This window comes from Rhinoderma darwinii, chromosome 6, assembly GCF_050947455.1.
Source record: "Rhinoderma darwinii isolate aRhiDar2 chromosome 6, aRhiDar2.hap1, whole genome shotgun sequence".
NCBI lineage: Eukaryota > Metazoa > Chordata > Amphibia > Anura > Rhinodermatidae > Rhinoderma > Rhinoderma darwinii.
This window is the reverse complement of record NC_134692.1, coordinates 34,735,077-34,756,174: the sequence shown is the minus strand read 5'-3', so window position 1 is coordinate 34,756,174 and position 21,098 is coordinate 34,735,077. Positions and strand designations below refer to the sequence as shown.

The window sequence follows — 21,098 nt, the reverse complement described above, 5'->3', positions numbered from 1 at the left end:
GCAGCATTGGGGACAGTGAGTGATGACAATGTCTGTACAGTGCTGTGGAATGTGTTGGTGCGATAACAGAAATAAATACAATAAAAATGCTCAAATATAATTTAGTACTTTCCTTTGTCTTTTAATTGGAAGATTATCCTCATTGGTTATCTCTGCTAAGTCTTTTGCGCAGTTCTGTGCCAGAAACAAGTACTTTACTAGACCTTAAGGGTATATTCACACACGGCAGATTTGTTGCAGGAAATTCAGTGATTGTCCCATTTATCTGAATGGGTCTTGCACAAATCCATGCACATGCTGTAGAAGCAACACCGTTCAGATGTATGGATTGAGATGACATTTCTGCAACAAATCTTCTGCGTGTGAATATACCCTTAAAGAGCCTTGTGACGAGCATCTCAGGATGAACATCGGATATGATGCTGTAATGTAAATGTAGTGATTTTAATATCTGGTCTTGTATCATGGATATTTTTATAGGTTCTGGGATTCTGGTGAAAAGTTTATCAAAATAATGGTGAGATCTCCTGAAAGTGGGAGACGTTTTGTTTGCCATCCAGCCCAGCTTCACCTACAGTGTATCTGCCAACCCTTCCATCTGATAGAGATATGTGAGTGGCTGCCTTGTTTACTCACATACCACTTCCTGGCAGCGTGCAGAGATGCTGGCGCAAGGAGGAGCTATGTTGTTCTTATAAAGGGGTATTCCCATCTTATAAAGTGATGGCATATCGCTAGGATGTGCCATCTTTTTCTGGTCTGTGGGGGTCTGACCCATGAGAACTACACCAATTCTGAGAATGAAGGGTCCACAATGCTGATTTAGCGCTGTGTCCCCTTCTAAGTTTTACCCTGCGCTCTGGGCAACCCGGCTGTGCAGGATACTACAACCAGCTCCGTTCCCTGCACAGGGGGTACACAGCGCTAAATCAGGTTAGACCTCCATCGATCATAAAGTGATGGCATATCCTAGCACTCACTTTGTAAGATGGGAATGCCCCTTTAATAATGGGTGTACACTTTGTCTGACTCTACTTATGGGTGAACACGCTGCCATTGTTTGTGGGCGCACTCTCTAGTTGGCACCATTTATGGGAGCACGCTCTCTGATTGGGACTGTTCACGGGCGCACGCTCTCCGTCTGAGACGGTTTTTGAGGGCAGGCTTTGGCTAACTGCACTACGGATGCCACTCATTCTGTAATATACTTCCTTCTGTAAATTTTTCGGGCCATTTTATCATAGGTGTCTCCTAATTCACAGAACCACAATCATGAAGTGCATTGAGTTTTCATGGATTTTCTCTTTTCTGTGTTCAGAACCATCATTTTTGTTGTAATATTGTGCATTTCTGTCCATTATTTAATGTATTAGTTTTACTGCCCAGCCTATACCGTCTATTCCACTTTCAATGTATTTGCCATCTTCTCTAATGATTTACCTTCACTTTGCAGCCAGTTCTCAACAGCTCATAAAGATTTTATGTGAAAATTAACCCATTGGAGCGAAGCCATATTTGCCCTATTAAAAATGCCTATTCTTTGAAAAACGCTGTATAAATTGCATTGCAATGTGTGCTGTGTAGGCTCATAAGGTGTTAACCAACATGGAATTTATGGGTGATCCTCAGTTCAGATTTTTTCCTTGAGTTACTATTTTTTAAAGAACTAAAGTCCTGAGTGTGACCGTGTTTACTACATATTCAGCAAAGTTACAGCAAAACATCCTTAAAAAAACTGTTCTTATTACTGCACTTAAGATTTTCCTTCTAAAATGAGCTGTCAAATGTTTATTTTGTTAATGGTGCATAAATACGTAAATGGTTGTACACTGGGAAAAAATATATATTTGTTATTGCGGGCAACAGCGCCACCACTAGACATAAAAGACGGGTTACAGTGGGGTTTGGCCACAAGCCGGTTCATTATAAGATAAAAATTCTGAGGTTTCCTCCATAAAATATTATAACATTCCTCTGTCGCCTTATTGCAGTATAAGGCTGGATTCACACGAGGTCATTACGTCCGTAATAGACGGACGTATTTCGGCCGCAAGTCCTGGACTGAACACACTGCAGGGAGCCGGGCTCCTAGCATCATACTTATGTACGATGCTAGGAGTCCCTGCCTCGCTGCCGGACAACTGTCACGTACTGTAATCATGTTTTCAGTACAGGACAGCAGTTCCACGGAGAGGCAGGGACTCCTAGCATCGTACATAAGTATGATGCTAGGAGCCCGGCTCCCTGCAATGTGTTCGATCCGGGACTTGCGGCCGAAATACGTCCGTCAATTACGGACGTAATGACCTCGTGTGAATCCAGCCTAAAATGTCTCCAAGGAAGCGCAACCATAGATGGTAAGATGACCCCTGTGGCCCATAGGGCATTTGGCCCTCTCCCTTTTTTTTTTCTCTCTTTTTTTTTTTTTTTTTTTTAGCACCTGCATAAACCTTTAAGAAAATCTCTGCGAGATTGTCTGGTTTTGATTGTTCGATGTGCTGGTTATCTACCCCTAGACGGCCAGGTTCTTGTCTTGTCAAAATGAGGTTGTGTATTGCCAGTTTAATAATCTTTTAATCAAGACTTGTACCGCCTGTACCTTCACATGCCATCTCTCAGTGCCTTTTTTCCTAGAATTAATTTTGCTTGGATAGTGCCTGCTATTTGTTCAAATTAACTGGTTATCTACTCCAGCACTGAGAGTATTAAATGACCACTATATTTATGTTCACATCTGCGCTATGGCTTTTGCTTATAACGGAAACAAGGAAAGCTGTGCCACATCCATCATACGATGGCACCCGATCGACTCCATTTACTCAAAATGGTGTTCCATCGAGGTTTCTGTCATTTTGATGGCAAGACTAGGACTACATGCTGCAACTTTATTGCCATGGTAAGTGATGCAACACCCTGACGGAAAGTGATCATGGTGTGAACATGGCCTTCTGATCTCTACAATCATGTCCTTTACTATATTTCCTTTGTTTTGTATACACTTTGTTTCTACAAGAGACATGCAGGAGAAGCCGCTGTTCAGAACTTCTTTCCAAGATTAAGGATTACTGGTCTTGGGGTGAGCACTTGGCCAAGTGCATATTAGGTCCTGTTCACACGGTGGAATTTTTGCGGCAGATTCCTGGCAGAAAATTCCACCTCGCATTTCAATGGGAGTCGGACGCTTCTTTTTTTTGCTAGCTGATTTTTTTTCCAGCCGGCTGGAAAAATAAGCGTCCTGCCTGATCTTCAGGTGGATTCCGCCTGAACTTCCCATTGAAGTCAGTGGAAGGGAGGAATAATTAAACCGCCAAGCAAAATCTGCCAAGTGAATTGACCCTTACAGTTACTGGATCCCAGTCAGCTGCCTCACTTGGCCCAGGAGAAAGCCAAAATGATCTTCTGGAATAACGGGGCTGCTTAGGGATGTATACACAAGATAAATTCTAATAAGGGACCCAATGCTACTATTGCAAATAAATTTGTTACAAATGTCACTGAATGTTGCGATAACAGAAATATAACCCCATATTATTTTATGTATCAATCAGATATCGATAATATCCATAGTAAACTGTATGTTGTAACTTCATATCCTCCATTTTTGATTCACTTCTGTCCGTTTTGTCAGGTATTCTTTTGTACATTTTGTAAAGTCCCCCCTCCAGAGCTGTCAGAGCACTGCGTGGATTTTATTACTTTGCTATGAACTTTGAGAACTTATTCCATTTGGTTCTAAAGAGAAAGTTTCCCCTTTACCTCTAGAATGAAGTCACCCTGCTGAGAAATGAAGTGGCGCAGCTGAAACAGCTTCTTCTGGCTCATAAAGATTGCCCTGTAACCGCCATGCAGAAGAAATCTGGCTATCATAGTGAGTAATGTTCCATTACCCATGGCCTTGGGCTACATAGTGAAATACTGCCAAAATGAACCGTGCCTCTATTAATATGGGAAGGCTCATATGCACTTCTAGTGTTTAACATTAAATATTGCAAATAAGGGAAGGTTAGCGTTCGCTTCATTCAGATGTTGTTTCAATAGAATTAATCTCCACACTGCTCTCCGTGAAATATTTTCTTGCTGCACATGATTAACTTGACTGTAAGTCTCTCTGGCACTTAAAGCGCTAAAACATTTTGCAGATTTCCCCCCCCCCCCCCAAGCGTTTCTTAATTACCGTAGTACTGTATGTTGAAAAATCCCTAAAGCTATTGTGCTCCTGTTTCCGCATATACAGTAGGATAAACATATGCAAAAGACTCGGGTAAGTTTCTCCAGTGTGTGAAATAAACACATAAAAAATAATATGTATGTATATTTTGAGTTTGATTTGATTATAATGAGATTTATTCCGGCTGAACACAGCATTGATTTCCACATCTTGAATTAAATGTCTAATATTTTTGTTTGGTGGCTTAGTGCTTGGAATGTTAATGTTCGGAGACAGACAGACTGTCTGCTCTTGTAGGACTAAAAGTCTCAGCATGGCCTCCTTGTCACCACAGTCAATCTATAGGTTGCAGCAAGCTTGGTGGCCAGGCAGAGACAGACTTCTACTATTAGTACGCCATATATGCATACATATATGCATATATATATATAGCCTATAATGGGCTGGATGTCCATCGCTATGTGCATCGCCATACCTTTAAACAGTATATTGGAAAGCATATTTGACAAAGGTCATCCTGTAAAAGTATGTATACATCACAGTATAACTTTTTTATTTTTATTTTTACAATGGGAATCAATGGCAGACATATGTAACTATATGGCATACAGTTGTATACTTCGGGCTATGTGTCCAGCATATACATCAGGCTTAGGTGCTATACACAGCTGTATCCTGAGACATGTTCCACAAGAGCTAAAGAGCCACAGATTGTCTGACTTTGACCTAGTCTATATATTCCAGCAGAGTGTGACAGCGCTGTAGTACGTACATATGTCAGATGCTGACGTCACATCCAGCCAGATAATGAATGTAGAAGTGGCCTTCTATGCATTTATTCTCTACCTGTATACTGCTGCCAACTTAACCAGGCGAGACGGAGGTCTGGTGACCCGGTTCTCGAGATAGGTGCGGGTCTCAGAGCTGGGACCCGCACCTATCAGACATTTACAGTATATCATATTCTGTGGATATGCCATAAACGTATATGACGGGAATAACCCTTTAAACTTAATAATAAGAGCTCAGATAGACATTGAATTAGATGCAGAGATATTCTGTTAGAAGGGGAAAAAATTAATCTCCGCTATTAACCACAATGGCCCAGACTATATTCAACATTTAGCTTTGTGAACCGCTCTGGGAACGCTTGTATTCAGGTTACATAACGATTGAATCTGCTGGATCCTACCCGTATGACTTTTGACATGTAGCAATATATGCTAAATTTATCTAAGCCGTTTTGTATGTCTAAACCAATCACAGTATAGCTTTTATTTTTCCAGTTTAAGAAATGGAAAGCTGAATCCTGATTGGTGGCTAAGGGCAACAAGAACAATCTTACTGATAAATAAGGTCCATTCTCTTCAAATTATGGAGATAATTTTCATGTCTAAACCTCATATAAGTGGAATCTCTACCTGACCACTGGACGTAAATGACCATCTCCCGCCACAGTGGCTGCCTAATCCTTGTAGTGTGACAAAGAGCTGACCGAATAATTTCCAGTTACTGGAAGCACTAAAGACATAAGTCAGTTTGATCTCTCTGTTCTCAAGTGTGGAAGCCGTTGCTTCCTCATTCTGGTGGTTGCTTTAAAACCGATGACCTCATTATGACATCATAGGTTTACCTGTATTATAGGATAAGGGCAGGAGGTATTCTGAGATTCTGTGTCTAACCAGCATTCCCTGATGCACCCGCACTGATAATAGTGATCTAATTCTATAGAGAAAAGCAAAGAGAAGATACATTTCATGTGCTCCCTGTTGAAAATCAGAATAAATTATAAAGTTACAACATAGAAGGAAAAGAAAAATAAGTGTTTATGACAAAAAACGTGGCATTTAACAATTCTAGTCTAAAAGTCAAAAAATTGCATTCTTTTACCTATTGGTGGCCATTTTTTCCTAAATCATGAAATTAATAATTAAAATCTGTCCGTCTTTTTAAGAAAGCATGATTCTAAAATAAGACATTTTAGTTTTGGTGACACTGCCTGAAATACCTTCTTGTGATGAAAGAGTTAATCTTATTAGTTAGATTTCTGCTGAACATGTATGTGCCTGTATGCGAGATTATGGCTACATGCACACGTTGCGTAATTTGATTCAGAAAATGTTTTTTTAATGCGTTTTTAGCTGCGGTTTTTACATTTTGATGCGGAAATAGGAGCAGTTTTTATGCTGCAGATTTTTGTGTGTTTTTTTTTTTTTTTTATAGATTTGTCAGATACAATCCTCACGCGGAAACGCAAGATAAATTGACATGCTTCGGATTTTAAAAAGCGCACCAAAGGTCAATTTATGTGTGGGAAAGTTCTGCAACAGGTAGATGAGATTACTTCAGAATCTCATTTACTTTGCTAGTACCGTATTATACTTCGGATGTGCCGCCGGAAATCCACACGTAATACACAACGTGTGCATGTGGTCTAAGGGCAGAATGAGCATGCTTTGAATTTCAAAATCCATAGAATGCTCTGATTTTCATGTGGAAAATGTTCCATGGCCTGTAGATGAGATTTGTTAAAATTTCGTCCACATTGCTGACACTAATCTGCTGCGGATTCTCTTACACGGAACGGCTACGTTTCATTCATCTAAATGAAAAGACTCTTGCTTTTTCCCTATCAAACATGTTGTCCTCTTTCACTCAAGTGGATCCATTTTATTTTTTTAACGAAGGTCAACTGGCAACTGATTGGACAACCAAAGCCCAAAATACACCAATTTTTATTTATATCTTTCTTTTACATAGTCCTTCTACTGATTTTAAAGGGGAAGTACACATCTTTTCTTTTTTTTTAACTGGATATACCGTGACATATTTCATGGCAGAAGCAAAACATGTGTCAGGATGAGCCCTAATGAGAAAAAACTACACTTTACCTGGAATAAAAATTGCCCCTGTAATCCATGAATCCTCGCTGCTGCTAATTATTCATGGGTGTCTGTATAATGTTAACACTGTAAGACGGACAGCTTATGAAAGCAGATGCTCTGGAACGTCTGTCCATCAGAATGTGACTAGTCACCTCTTTGGCATATGGAAGGTTAATTGAGCCTTGCCTCCGCTCTCTTTTTTTGTCTGTGATATACAGCGTTCCAACCAGCTGCTACCACTGAATAAATGGCCAATTTTGTCCCTGGTACACAAATTTGTAACAAATAACAAAGCTGGGAACGCATTAGGCAACGTTCATAATATATAACCCACAGCTTTCTCCTTTATGATTTAATGATATTCCAGGATATTTGTAAATGTGAAGATTGTCCCTGCCATATGCAGCCACTTCATTTTAATTTGCCAGTGTCAGTAATTCAGGAGGATAAAGAAACATTTTGAATTGCATGCAAACAGTTCCTCAGGTGCTCGCGATAAAACTTAATAGCCTCCATCTTTACTTGTAGTCATTTTAAGCGGTTTTATCAGAACAGGCAATATTTTTTAATTTAAAAGAATTGAGCGGTAAAGGCAACTTTCCATCGCCATATATATTTAGGGAGCTGATTTTGTCATTTCTGAGCTGATAAATCTTACTACACGGAGGCACAGTCATTTGACAGGGCTAGAGAATAACATTTTGCCGTAAATTGGATCGGCATAGGCATACGTTGGAGACCGGTATTAACAATGATTGCCGGGAGGATGAGGCTATTATACTTTATATCTGATAAACCCACATAATGTCAAATAGACGCTCCCAATATCTGCCATTGTGTGCTGTGTTTGTCTTTGATGTCTTCCCAATAACCTTGTAAATATTCCGCACGTATATTAACCTGCACAGTAAATGAGGTCCTGGAGTTACACCGTTATGATGGCTAAATGTGCTGTCATTGGAAGATTCTGCTGTATGATAGAATTATTCCTTACATTTCCTCATTTTGAATAGTTGTCACTAAATAAAAGCAAATGTATGTTTTTTTTATAAATCTATCTATATCTATCTATCTATCTATCTATCTATCTATCTATCTATCTATCTATCTATATATGTAACTCATATCTATCTATCTATCTATGTAACTCATATCTATCTATCTATCTATCTAACTCATATCTATCTATCGATCGATCGATCTATCATTCGTGTTAAATCCCATTAATCCAACATGCTTGGGACCTATCAAACATGCTGGACCACCAAAATTTGCAGCGGACAGTGGAAGACCTCAAGAACCTGAAGACAAAGCAGAAAGAACCTAGGTAGGAAAATGCCTTCTGCTTGGTCTTCAGGCCCTACTCTTGGGGTGTGACACTCCGCTCTGCTCCAACAGTAAACCTTCAGAGAATAAGTTACGATTCCCTTAAACTGGACTTTGCAGGAAAGATGGCCTATCCCTTTGCACTTGGTGCTTGCCAGATCATAAGGTAATTTCCCGGCATGTCTTGAGTTGTGAGTATTTCTGCCCAGTGATGGAATACCAAGAATTCTAGTCTATTAGGTTTCATATTCATTTTACAATATGTAATAAGAATGTTTAAAAGCGCATAGTACACACAACATTTTCCAATAATTTCCAATAGAGTCGACTGGAGTGTTGAATTAGGGCCAATTCTATACTAATGCTCAAGCCTTACATAAAGGATAGATTCAGCAATGGTTTCCTTTCACTTTAATGAGTTTGAAATAGATGCCAAAATGCTCACTTGGTATCCGCTTCATTGTGTATGGAGGATCCCTTTTTCACAAAGCAGTATTGAATTGAATGCCCCTTTATATCAAATATTATATCAGAGATTCCAAGTGACGGAGATCTCTAAGCAGCTACAAAGGTTTGGGGACCCTATAATTTTGGAAATCAGCATATGGCTCAAGCTGGCCGATCATTGAAACAGCAGAACGTCGCTATTGGGTCAATTTTTCCATATGCCCGATTCCATATTAGAAGCCCCCTCTATGAGCCAGAGCAGAGAGTTACTAACAACTAGCAGCTCCCTTTCTGGCAGACCGGGTTCATCCATGTATTACTCAAATTGCCATTTAGTTAATTAGCTACATGTAATACTACATTTCACCTATAGTGGCCGCTGCAGGAGACATGTGTAGCTGCGTGTATCTTCCTTCTGCAAAATCAGCTGCTGGCAAGGGGGTCTCAGCATCACTCATATTAAAGGGGTTGTCTGTGATAAGACAACCCCTTTAAAATTCTCCACAATTTAGCATTTTATTACTTTTTATTTTATTTATTTAACTTTTCTACTTTTCATTGCTTAAGGGCTATGTGCACCTTCGTAGGTGATTTTTTAAAATAAAAATGTAAATTAAAGACTGTATACCTTCGAAAGTGATGGAAAGGTGGATTACACGCAGGACTCGGTGTCACTGAACCCGTCAGTCCCGCTGACCTAACGTGTACAGGATTAAGCGAACAATACAGCTGCTCTGTATACAGGATACAAAGCAGCTCAATCACAAAAAGTAAAAATAATTTTTAATAACTCATTTGAAAGTTGCACCAAACACACTGACATTTATATATAATTATCACTTTCGAACATATACGTAGCCTTTAATTCACTTTTCTAAATGGAGCGATTCCAATAATAATCTTATATAGGTGAATACGTTTATATTCATTAGAAAAAGCCATACATACATTTTTTAACAAAACGAAGGCACCAATTTTCTACATTTTCAAATTGGCGGATTACAATAAAGTGAATGTTTCCATTTGTCTGTAATTTTTCTTTTCGGCTACGGTTCCAAACAATAATTAAGTCAAAACATGTTTGCAAAGTTACTTTGGGGCGTCCTTGCAGCGGCATTAGTGTAAAATCTGTTCACAAATAAGCAATCGGCTCGGATCATGATTGCTGGTCTCTTTACAACATAGCAGCGCTCGCCTTAACTCTTTTATGTGTTAAAACATCATCATCATTACCTTACCATTTAAAAATGTTTGTTGGTTAGCAAAGCAATTTGCACATTTGCCATCTACAATTTACAGTGATGTATTCTCATTGGCTTCTTAATTATCTTTTTAGGATCCGCTCAGAATGACTAAATTATTAGATTCAGCGTGCGGAATAGTGGATGTTTTCGGTGCCCTGAGCCCAATTAATTTGTGCATCTCTGGAACAGCTGGTGGCATTTAGACTCTAAATACTGCTTATTCTCCCGCGTGCGCACCATTACAGTCAGGTGCCGGCATCATCACTGGCTGCACTTAATGGAAAGGCATCCCCATAAATGTGAAAAATAATCTTTATTTGCTATGGAATCATTACAAGGTGTGTTTACATCACATCTATAATTAGACGGCATTAGTTCAATTAAACCGGTTTACAGTCGAAATTTTCAAGAACAACATTGTTGCCCGTTCATCTCTAAAAGGTTGTGCAGTTGACGTGTTTCGTTTTTCTTCTGTATTGGATCTAAATTGGATAGCAGAAAAAGTCAGATGCTGCGGGACGTTAATGAAGCTGCTTGGAAGATTATTTGCTCTGCTGGTATTCCATTAGAAACCTTAAAGGGATATGCTGCGTTGCGAACTGTAAAAGGATGTGGGGCCAGTAGATTTCTGTGGGAAGGGCATAATGTTCAAAAAATTTTTAGTCTTGTGCGATCTGCAATTTCTGATTTCTTTTAGGCAAGGAGCACGCAATTAGTGTATCCCTAGCATTCACATTGTCACTGTTTACATCAACAACAAAAAAAGTGTGATTGCCAGAAGTAAACTGCAAAAAGCTATACAATCCAAAGATCAGTTTGGAATCTTTCTTTATATTCATTTAGTACTGGGATCCATGATTTGGTTTGCAACCACTCAATGCGAGTTATCTATTCATTAGGGGACCTTAGAGAGTATGGCCGTAGACATGAGATTTTTCTCAGTAGATCCTGCTGATAAGCTCACGTCTTTAGTGGGCAGCAGGCCATCCCTCTATTGCCATTGGGAGAAACTAGACAGGTTGGTTTTCAAGAGGTGCCGGGTGGCAGCTTATTCCTGCACCCACCATATAAGCAATATTCCCTTTCATCTGACCTATACGGGCATTTTCATGGTGGAGCTGGAGAAGATCGCTATAGGCTGGACAATTGGTTTAACACCATGTATGACATTAAAGAGGTTGTCAGCTTTTTACTATCCCTTTTTGTTACAAAAGTCTTCTCAAAATAGGCTGATGATAGATTATGCCTTTGCTTGGACCCCTATTGATTAGCTGTAATCTGTGGGGGAACCTGGGAGCATATGATTCGTTTTCCTTTAGCACCACCACAGGGGAAATAAAGAATTGCATGGTGCCCATTAAAATCAATGAGCTGTCTATGTATCGCACAGACATGCCAGGTCCTCCAGAGTGAGAAACACTGTAGCTGTGGTAGCAGCTATTTAATGGAAGTTATGAATGAGGGATTCCCATCTGTTAACTCAGATTGCACTAATAGGGTATTTGAAAACGGTTTACCTAAACCAGACAACCTCTTCAAATCTCTCGATTCTAACATTCGAAGCTAACTGTAGTTCTTGGCAAGCCGGCGAGATGTAATCATTGAATTTCATGGATATAATGTACATGGATCCTATGGTATATAGGGTAGTATATACATTTAGTATATTTGGGCACGTTGCGCATAAACATACATCTGCTGACGTATATTTTGTATCTTTTTAGTAGATGCTGAAAAAGATGATAGCTCAGAAGACCTTTCAATGCCTGGCAGCCCACAGACCGAAGCAATCCAGCACAGTTCAATCAGCACTTCCAATGGCGTGAGCTCCACCTCAGTGGCAGAAGCAATAGCGACATCTGTTCTCACCCAGATGGCAGATCAAAGTACAGAACCAGCTGCCTCAAACGTTACGATGGCCCCTCCTCCTTCGCAGCCTTCAGGAAGTTGATTAGAAATATGTACCACGCCAGGTCTTAGCAGATAATTGGTGGCTTCAGGGGGCAAAACAACAGTAAAGGGCCAGTCTTTATCTTAAGAGGTGAAAATAACATAAACTCTTATTTTATGCTTTACAATGTAGCCGCTATGGAACAAGTTCTGCCCTTCTTCAGGCCAGTGTCTCTTATTTTCCGTTATGATATTTTTGCTTTCAATCAATTATTGCAATCCCCCCCTCTATATAAACATATGTATCATATGTTTGACTTATAGGGGTTAAAAACATTTAAATGAACCCTATTTTCGTGTAAGCGATATTGGGCGGTCTCCTGAGACCCAGGGCAGAAGCTATCATAATAATTACTATGTCACCTTTATACCAAAGTTGCATAGTCCCTTTTGATCTTGATTAAGGTCATAATGCACTAGGCATGAGAAAGAAAGACAAAATCGCTTTTGCTTTTAATCTTTTTGCCATTTTTTTTTTTTTCTTTCATTTGCACAGCTGGAAAGGAAGAATAGTGAAATATGTTATTTAAATTTTGCTTGTAATTTATGTTTTTTATCTTTCTAATTGCACAACGTTTTTAGTGGTAAGAACGACCACCGCACTTTTATATTCAAAATCATTTGCAGAAGTTGTAATCTAAGTGCAATAATTCTTTAGTTGCCTTTTTATTTATTTTCCTTTTTTTTTGTGGCAAACCTACTGAAAATAGTGAAAAGAACCCCATTCCCATGGAGCGCTAGTTTATTAGAAACTAGCAGGATCGTGTCAGGAACTTCACCTCTGTTTGTGCTACACTGGCTCTCCAATCTTGTATTCACTGTAAGTTTGATGGCCAGGAAGAGCCTAAAGACCTGCATTAGACAACTTGGAACATGCGTTTTCCATTGTATTTGCAAGCTTAGCTCTTGTGTAAGCACTATCATTATTCTGTAGAAGACTTTTGATACATTTCTCGTGGAGAGACAAACCATTAGGTTATAATGAAGGAGTTATTTGGCAATATATGTATGTATTATATGTAGAAAAGGCACTCAATGTATTCTAACCTCCTAATGTACTCTGTACAACAAATTTGACCACTATGTGCCGATCCGGCGACCGCACGGTGGCTCAGTGATCCACACTGTGGCCTTGCAGCACTGGGGTCCTGGTTTAGAATCTGACTAAGGACATCATGTGCATAGGGTTTATATGTTCTCCCGGTATCTGCATGCATTTCCTCTTGGGAGTTCTTTGGTCTCCTTCCACACTTTAAAAGAATATTGATAGGTTAATAAGCTTCCTATGAAATTTGCCCGAATTTTGTATGTGGCTGACATAGGGGAAAATTAGCCCCATTGGGGTCAGGGAATTATAGCATGCCATGCTAAAGAAATCTGTCAAGATTGCAAAATCTCTCCTGTGAGCCAGTTCGAATTGTGCCCTCATCTAAAAATCGATACCTCGATGGAGACCGGTGGCTATATTTGGAAGATAAATTTTGTGGACAGATGAATTGGTATTTCTTCGTCAGTATGTACCACCAGAGCTTCAGTAGACTGGCAGGTGACTATAGAGGATCATCCGGAGTAAGGAGCTCTGGTGGAAACACCCTTTATATTACAATTCCCTTTTCACATACAGTAGATTAGGATGTTATATCACATGCAGTGCTTTTATTTTTTACCCCTATTTATATATTGTCGAAGAACCTCTTTAATATTATTTTAGTGTTTGAGTCAGGAGTGTAAGGGAACAGGAAGGGGAGAATGGAAGCCATAGATTTTGCCAGCAATCTATGCCTGAATGTTTTACAATGCCTTCAATGTGATGCTGGCTTATAGAAGACTGCAGGTTAAAAAAAAAGTATATGTATATAAATATATATATTTATGTGTGTGACGATTGATAACTAACATTCCATGATGTAAGGTAATTTGTGTTGGAGGAGATGATTGTAAGTACACATTTAAATTATCGAGGTTGCCTGCAGGATATGGAGTCCTCTCAATGTGCCATTATGTATTTTCATTCACAATGCAATATTTCAAGGATCACTAGGAAAGTAAAAGTGTTTACTAGATTTTAAAGCCGTTTTTCACAAATCTTATGTATATAAAATTATTAGTTTAGCAGCATACCAGCGACAAATAGTGGTTGCATATTTTTTTCCTCACATTTCAAAAACTCTGACTGCTTGTGGATCCAAACTAAATTAAATATTTTAATCTAAAGTAATTATTTTATGAGTTTTAAATGCAAATCAGAGTTAACCTGTAGGTTTACTCTAAAATAACATAATAAATAGCTGGAAAGCCTAAGGGTATGTGCACACACACTAATTACGTCCGTAATTGACGGACGTATTTCGGCCGCAAGTACCGGACCGAACACAGTGCAGGGAGCCGGGCTCCTAGCATCATAGTTATGTACGATGCTAGGAGTCCCTGCCTCTCTGCAGGACAACTGTCCCGTACTGTAATAATGTTTTCAGTACGGGACAGCAGTTCCACGGAGAGGCAGGAACTCCTAGCATCGTACATAAGTATGATGCTAGGAGCCCGGCTCCCTGCACTGTGTTCGGTCCGGTACTTGCGGCCGAAATTCGACCGTCAATTACGGACGTAATTAGTGTGTGTGCACATACCCTAAAAATGAACTTTTTCTTAATAGACTTTTGGTAGCTTTTGAGTTTTGTTTGTAGTTAGGTGATAGATCCAAACTACAGAAAACGCACGCTAGACTACACAGCCAAACTGCTTTTATAGGGTTGAAGTTGGACTACCTGACTAGACTGCTGTTACAGTGAGTGCGCCACACTACTCAGCCAGTCTACTGCTCTAGAGGTTGGTCCAGACTATACTACCAGTCTGCTGTTATAGAGGGTGATCCAGACTACACAGATGTACTGCTGTTATAAGAGCAGTCTAGACTCCTGGCCAGACTGCTCTTAGAAAGGGAGGTCCAGACTACACAGCCAGACTGCTGTTTTAGGGGGAGGTCCAGACTGCACAGCCAGTCTGCTGTTTTAGGGGGAGGTCCAGACTACACAGCCAGTCTGCTGTTTTAGTGGGAGGTCCAGACTACAGAGCCAGTCTGCTGTTCTAGAGGGTGATCCAGACTACACAGATGTACTGCTGTTATAAGAGCAGTCTAGACTCATGGCCAGACTGCTCTTAGAAAGGGAGGTCCAGACTACACAGCCAGACTGCTGTTTTAGGGGGAAGTCTAGAATGCACAGACAGTCTGCTGTTTTAGGGGGAGGTCCAGACTACAGAGCCAGTCTGCTGTTTTAGGGGGAGGTCCAGACTACACCGCCATACTGCTTTTATAGGGGCGGTCTAGACTACACAGCCAGACTGCTGTTTTAGGGAGCGGTCCAGCCTACACAGCCAGACTATTTCAAATCTAACTAGGAGTCCTCTTTAAAGTAAACTTATTCTTTAAATCGATTTTCATCTGTCCTGTTTTGGGGAATATGTAAATCAGCATGAATTAAGCACTGGATGAAGCTGCAGTAATCCAAGTTAAAGATAATGCACTACCTTGTTTTATTATTCATTTTTAATTTTCCAGCTAAACGGGCATACACAATGCATTTTTTTTTTCTAATGCAAATCAACCTCAGCTACATCAAATGTGAATTCTGCAGGAAAGCTTTATATTGTGTTGTTGAATTTAAAGATAATTTGTGACCTATTTGTTCTTAATCTCTAACACGGACACTTCTCACTTTATTTATGCATTTCATTTTTTGTATCATAAATTTGTCGCAGCTGTAAATTAAGATATTCTGTAAGTATGGAGAGAAAATGTATTTGGTGAATGGTGTTAGTTCCAATATTAGGAAAACAATGTGCATCTGTGTCTTGGAAATCAGAGTAAATGATTTGTTCTTAAGTCCATTTTGCAATTTGTCCACAAGTCTATGTGTAGCAATTTCTATTCTCTGGATTCAACCTTTCACAAACTGTACGGCATCATTTTTTTAGTACAGTTTGCATGAGTAAATTGTGTATAAAATAAATAGGACATTATTTAAAATTGTTTTTTTTATTTTTTATTATCTTATTCAGTTACTGTAATTCCATGGTTTACAAAATGTCTTTATGATCTGTCTAGAAGGCAAGCACATAAATGTACATTGAAATAAACATTTTAAAATCAAATTTCTTCTTTGCTTTATTTTTTTAAATTATATTATTGTTTTGATTATTGGTTAGGGTCTCATATGCACACATCTTTGAGAAAGGCAATGTATGCTTAGCAAAATCTTTATAATTTCCTATAAGTGTGGTCAAATGTTTTGTGTCCAGCCTAAAACTGGCCATGCACATGAGATAGTAGTCACAGCCAAGTGCGCATGTTTGCAATATTGGGCAGAGGAAAATGGGACAGTGGGAACAAAGAATTTCAACATGCCCAATCCCTCTTTCCCCCCTCGAGTCAAGAGACCCCCATACACATTGGATCATCAACCGATCCCGATCATTTTATCTCGTGCGCATGGCCAACTGAACTCTTCAATCTTTCCAATCACTATATCAAAAACGTACAACTGTGTCCTCTATAAAAAAAAGTCCTTAGGACACAGATACTATTGAATGCTATGGCAGAGCAGGGAGGTACAGTGACTGTGGTCCCAGCTGCCTTGAGATCATTAACAAGTTCCCCCCGTGTAGTTTTCGGCTGAGCTCCCACCTTCCTCAGGATCAAGGATACCCCACGAGGTGAGATTTTGCATGGAGCCCCAGATCGATGTCGATTGACAGTCATTTTGTATGTCTTACATTTTCTTACTATTGCACCAACAGTTGTCTCCTTCTCACCCAGCGTCTTACTTATGGTTTTGTAGCCCATTCCAGCCTTGTGCAGGTCTATGATCTTGTCCCTGACATCCTTAGAAAGCTCTTTGGTCTTGCCCATGTTGTAGAGGTTAGAGTCAGACTGATTAATTGAGTCTGTGGACAGGAGTCTTTTATACAGGTGACCATGTAAGACAGCTGTCTTTAATGCAGGCACCAAGTTGATTTGGAGCGTGTAACTGGTCTGGAGGAGGCTGAACTCTTAATGGTTGGTAGAGGATCAAATACTTATTTCTCTGTGCACAATGCAAATAAATATATATAATTTTGACTATGTGATTTTCTGTTTTTTTTTTAAAATATAATCTATCTCTCACTGGTAAAATTAACCTAGCCTAAAAATTCTAGACTGTTCATGTCTTTGACAGTGGGCAAACTTACAAAATCTGCAAGGGATCAAATACTTATTTCCTTCACTGTAGCTCCCTACTCTGCCATTTACTAGGCTACAGACTCCCAGGCAGAGTGCTAATAGCGCTCTGCCTGGGACTCCGGCTCTGGTGTTTCCCCTGACACTGTCAATATATGGACAGTGATGACTGTTCATATATGGACAGTGGTGCCATGAGGGGAGAAGGAATCCCAGGCAGAGTGCTAGAAGCGTCGGAGGAGCGCTGTGTTAAAGAACCTGCGGCTGGAATTGACAACACAGCATGATCTCGCTATTGAAGCTAAGATCACGCAGGACAGGGAAGGATATGATGCGGATTGGACAGCATCATACAAAATATAACACTGCCCAAAGAGAAAATGAAGAGTTACCGCCCATTTGTCAAGTATAGTTTCATTAGAATATTTAGAAAAAAAGTCATAACTTTTTTTTAAATAAGAATCGTTCTGGAACACAGTTTTCACTGTAGTTATCAGCATGACGGCGCCTTTTAGGTTAGTTAGGGCATTAATAAACTAGTGACAGATCCTCTTGAAGGGCCTGTTCATATCACCGTTGCCCCTCCGTTGATGGGTTCCGTCTGAGGTTTTCGTCGGGTTAACCCCTCAAAGGAAAGGCAAACGGAAACCAAAGCTTGATATCAATGGTGACGGAAACGTTGCTAAATCAATGGAATGGAATGGTTTCCATTTGTTTGTCAGGGCTCCATTCTGACGGAAAGCTCAGACGGAACATCAGAATATAGCCCTAACGGATATGTGAACGAAGCCTAAGCAGACCCTTTCTGCAGACAAAATGTACTCTGCAAAGAACTGTAAGATGTGAGGAGCTCATACATATACCACACATGTCTACGTTCACAGGTTGCGTGTGTTAAAGAAACCCTAAAACCACAGGAAGGGACCACCCAATTTTTGCATGCAAATTAAATTGGGAATATACAGGGATATAATTTTCCAAACCCCTCACAAACTCTAAGGCTGAGTACACTTCGCAGTCAAATCTTGTTTTTTGCTGCGATTTTTGTAAAAAAAAAAAACTGCCGCAAAACTACTCCATTTTGCTGTATACTTTTTAGTGGAACTAGTTGGAAACGATCGTTTATGGTGACCATTGGTTGATGAAAATTCCTTTTCTGATTGATGGAAATCGTTTCCAGCCATCAGAAATGGATAAGACATTCCTCCTTAGTGATAATAGTTATCGCTATGACTGTAGCATGTAATGGGTATCGATAAAGAAGCAGGCAGCGGATTTTACGATAAAGATCAGATACGGATAGGATGGAGACAGTGTAAAATGTACAAACTTTATTGATAATTAACAGGCTAATTATGCGCATAGGGGTGATTATCTGAGCTACTGCTCATCTACTAACTCCTTTTCTGGTAAAAAAAAGACCCCCTATATGTGACCGAGAACAAGTATGCTCCCCGATTGGTATATGGAATCCTAACATGAGGAAAAGTTCCTGGTGTCATCTACAGCCATACAGGGACAGGAGGAAAATCACAAGTTCTCCTCTCCCTGCATGCTGGCCCCCCTCCTCCTCCTCCTCACAGGCTGAAATTGGAGCTGCAAATAGGCTGTGACAGTCTTTGTCACAAACAAGTTGTTTGTTCCACGCAAGCCCGGGATCGCAGTTCTAGCTGCGACACAGCCTGACAAAGTCATTAGAACATGAGTTGAAGTGGGAGCTGCAAGTATATTCAGCTCTCAATTCAACCTGCTCTAGCTCCGCTGTGTCGCACACGCGGGAGCAGACAGCTGACGAGGCGGTCATATGGATGAATCAAATCATGGCCGCCATCTTGATCTTTATGGACCAGATCACCGCTGCCGTCCACTGTTTACACTTCTTACCAGGGGACCTTCAAATGCAGCACAGGGGTAAGCAATGTCGGTAGTTAAGGGTACCTGTGTCTCAACACAGCAGTTAAGCATTTTAGAAATTATAGTAGAAAGTAACCAACCCCTTTAAGTCTCATAGTGATTTTGACCAAGTGTAAAATGTTTAATGATAAAATACTTGATTAAACAAAAAAAATCACCACTTACTACAGCCAATAAAAAAAACATTGAATAAACTCATATAGAACTAGTTGTAAAGTACTTCAGTCATAAAATGAGGGGGAAGTCATGTGGATCGATCACTTAACCTCCAACCAATGGAGAACGTCCTATGCCATTTTAACCTGTCGGCATAGAAACCTTTGAAACATCAGATCTCAACAAGACTGCAATCACATCAATCAAGGTACCCAAATATTTTTTACGTTGCAAACAGGGCCGGCCTTATGGGAGTGCGACTTGTGCGAGTGCACAGGAAGTTGCACCCTCCCAGCATGTAGGGGGCGCCACTGGGCTCTGCCTCTACTCTGTCCTCTGCTCTTAGTTACATACACTGAGTAAATAAGAGATGAGGAGCAAGAGATGCCTGCAAGAAGCCTGTGAGCCTGTCAGCAAGGAAGGATGGGAACTTTCTATGTGTGTCTTTGTGTGTGTATACAGTATGTGTCTCAGTGTTTGTATGTATATATGTTACAGTGTGTGTGTGTGTGTGTGTGTCTGCATGTGTTTGTCTCTTTGTAAAAGTGTGTTTTCAATATTAAAATAGAACAGATAAAATAAGGATATCTGTGCCGCCCCTTATACACCCTGCTGCCCCTATATATCCTGTTGCCCCTTATATACCCTGCTGCCCCTATATAACCTGCTACCCCTTATATAGCCTGCTGTCCCTTATATACCCTGATGCCTCCTATATACCCCGCTGCCCCATATACCCTGCTACCCCTTATATACCCTGCTGCCCAGGGGCATAACTAGGAAAGACTGGGCCCCATAGCAAACCTTTGACTGGGGCCGCCCTTATAGATAGTGCCCCCTGTAGATTGTGCCAAACAGCCCACATGTAGACAGTGCTATATACAGCCGCCTGTAGACAGTGTCACACCACACTGTAGATAGCGCCCCCACCTCCCCCTTGTAGATAGTGCCATAAAGCCCCCCCTGTAGATATCGCCATAAAGCCCCCCTGTATATAGCGCCATATGGTTCCCCGTGTTTATAGTGCCACATAGCCCCCTCCCTTGTATATAATGCAACACAGCCCCCCCTTTAGTACAGTCTACAGACCCCTGTAGATTGCACCACACACAGCCCCCTGTAGATAGCGCCACAGCCCTCCCCCTTGTAAATAGTGCCATACAGTCCCCCTAGTAGATAGTGCCACATAGCCCCCCCCCCCTTAGTAGTGCCACACAGCCCCTTGTATATAGTGCCACACAGCTCCCCCTTGTGTATAGTGCCACACGGCCCCCTAGTATATAGTGCCAGGCAGGGTGGCACTATATACAAGGGGGGAGCAGGGTGGCATTATATACAAGGGGGAAGCAGCGTGGCACTATATACAAGGGGGAAGCAGGGACCTTGAATATAGTGCCACAATGCTTCCCCCCCCCCCCCCCAAAATAAAAAATATATAATATACGTACCTTGCCCTGTTCTTGCGATGGATGGAGCACTGCACAGGCTCCGGTCGGGACACATGAACAGACCAGAGTGATGCAGTGATGTCGCCACACAGGCCTGCGCAGGGAGTCTTTCCAGCGCCTTATAGGCTGCAGGCCGAAGGTGGCTTGCAGCCTCAGGGCTGATTCTAGCTTTTCTGCTGCCTGAAGTGAAAATTGAAATGGCGCCCCCCCCCCAGATTTTGATAGACATCCCCCTGGTTGTTCTACATCACTACCAGCCTCCCTCAAACTCTTGCGGATGCACCGTTGCATTGTGCTTCTCTGGCATGCCCAGTACAGTGATGAAGCCGATGAGTAATTAACATA

At 40.7% G+C, this 21,098-nt stretch overlaps 1 protein-coding gene across 3 annotated transcripts in view; it reads left to right on the top strand.

Moving 5' to 3' along the window:
- ATF2 (activating transcription factor 2) overlaps positions 1-14,364 on the top strand; it is a 63,661-nt gene extending 49,297 nt beyond the window's left edge. For 2 of the 3 annotated variants that reach the window (XM_075829497.1, XM_075829496.1), the window contains exons 11-12: positions 3,763-3,868; positions 11,795-14,364. In XM_075829497.1, coding sequence (XP_075685612.1) covers positions 3,763-3,868; positions 11,795-12,021 — 333 coding nt within the window. In that variant the 3' untranslated portion in view covers positions 12,022-14,364. The remainder of the gene's footprint in view (positions 1-3,762; positions 3,869-11,794) is intronic. The other variant, XM_075829498.1, reaches the window with a different exon arrangement.
- Positions 14,365-21,098: the final 6,734 nt, after the last annotated feature.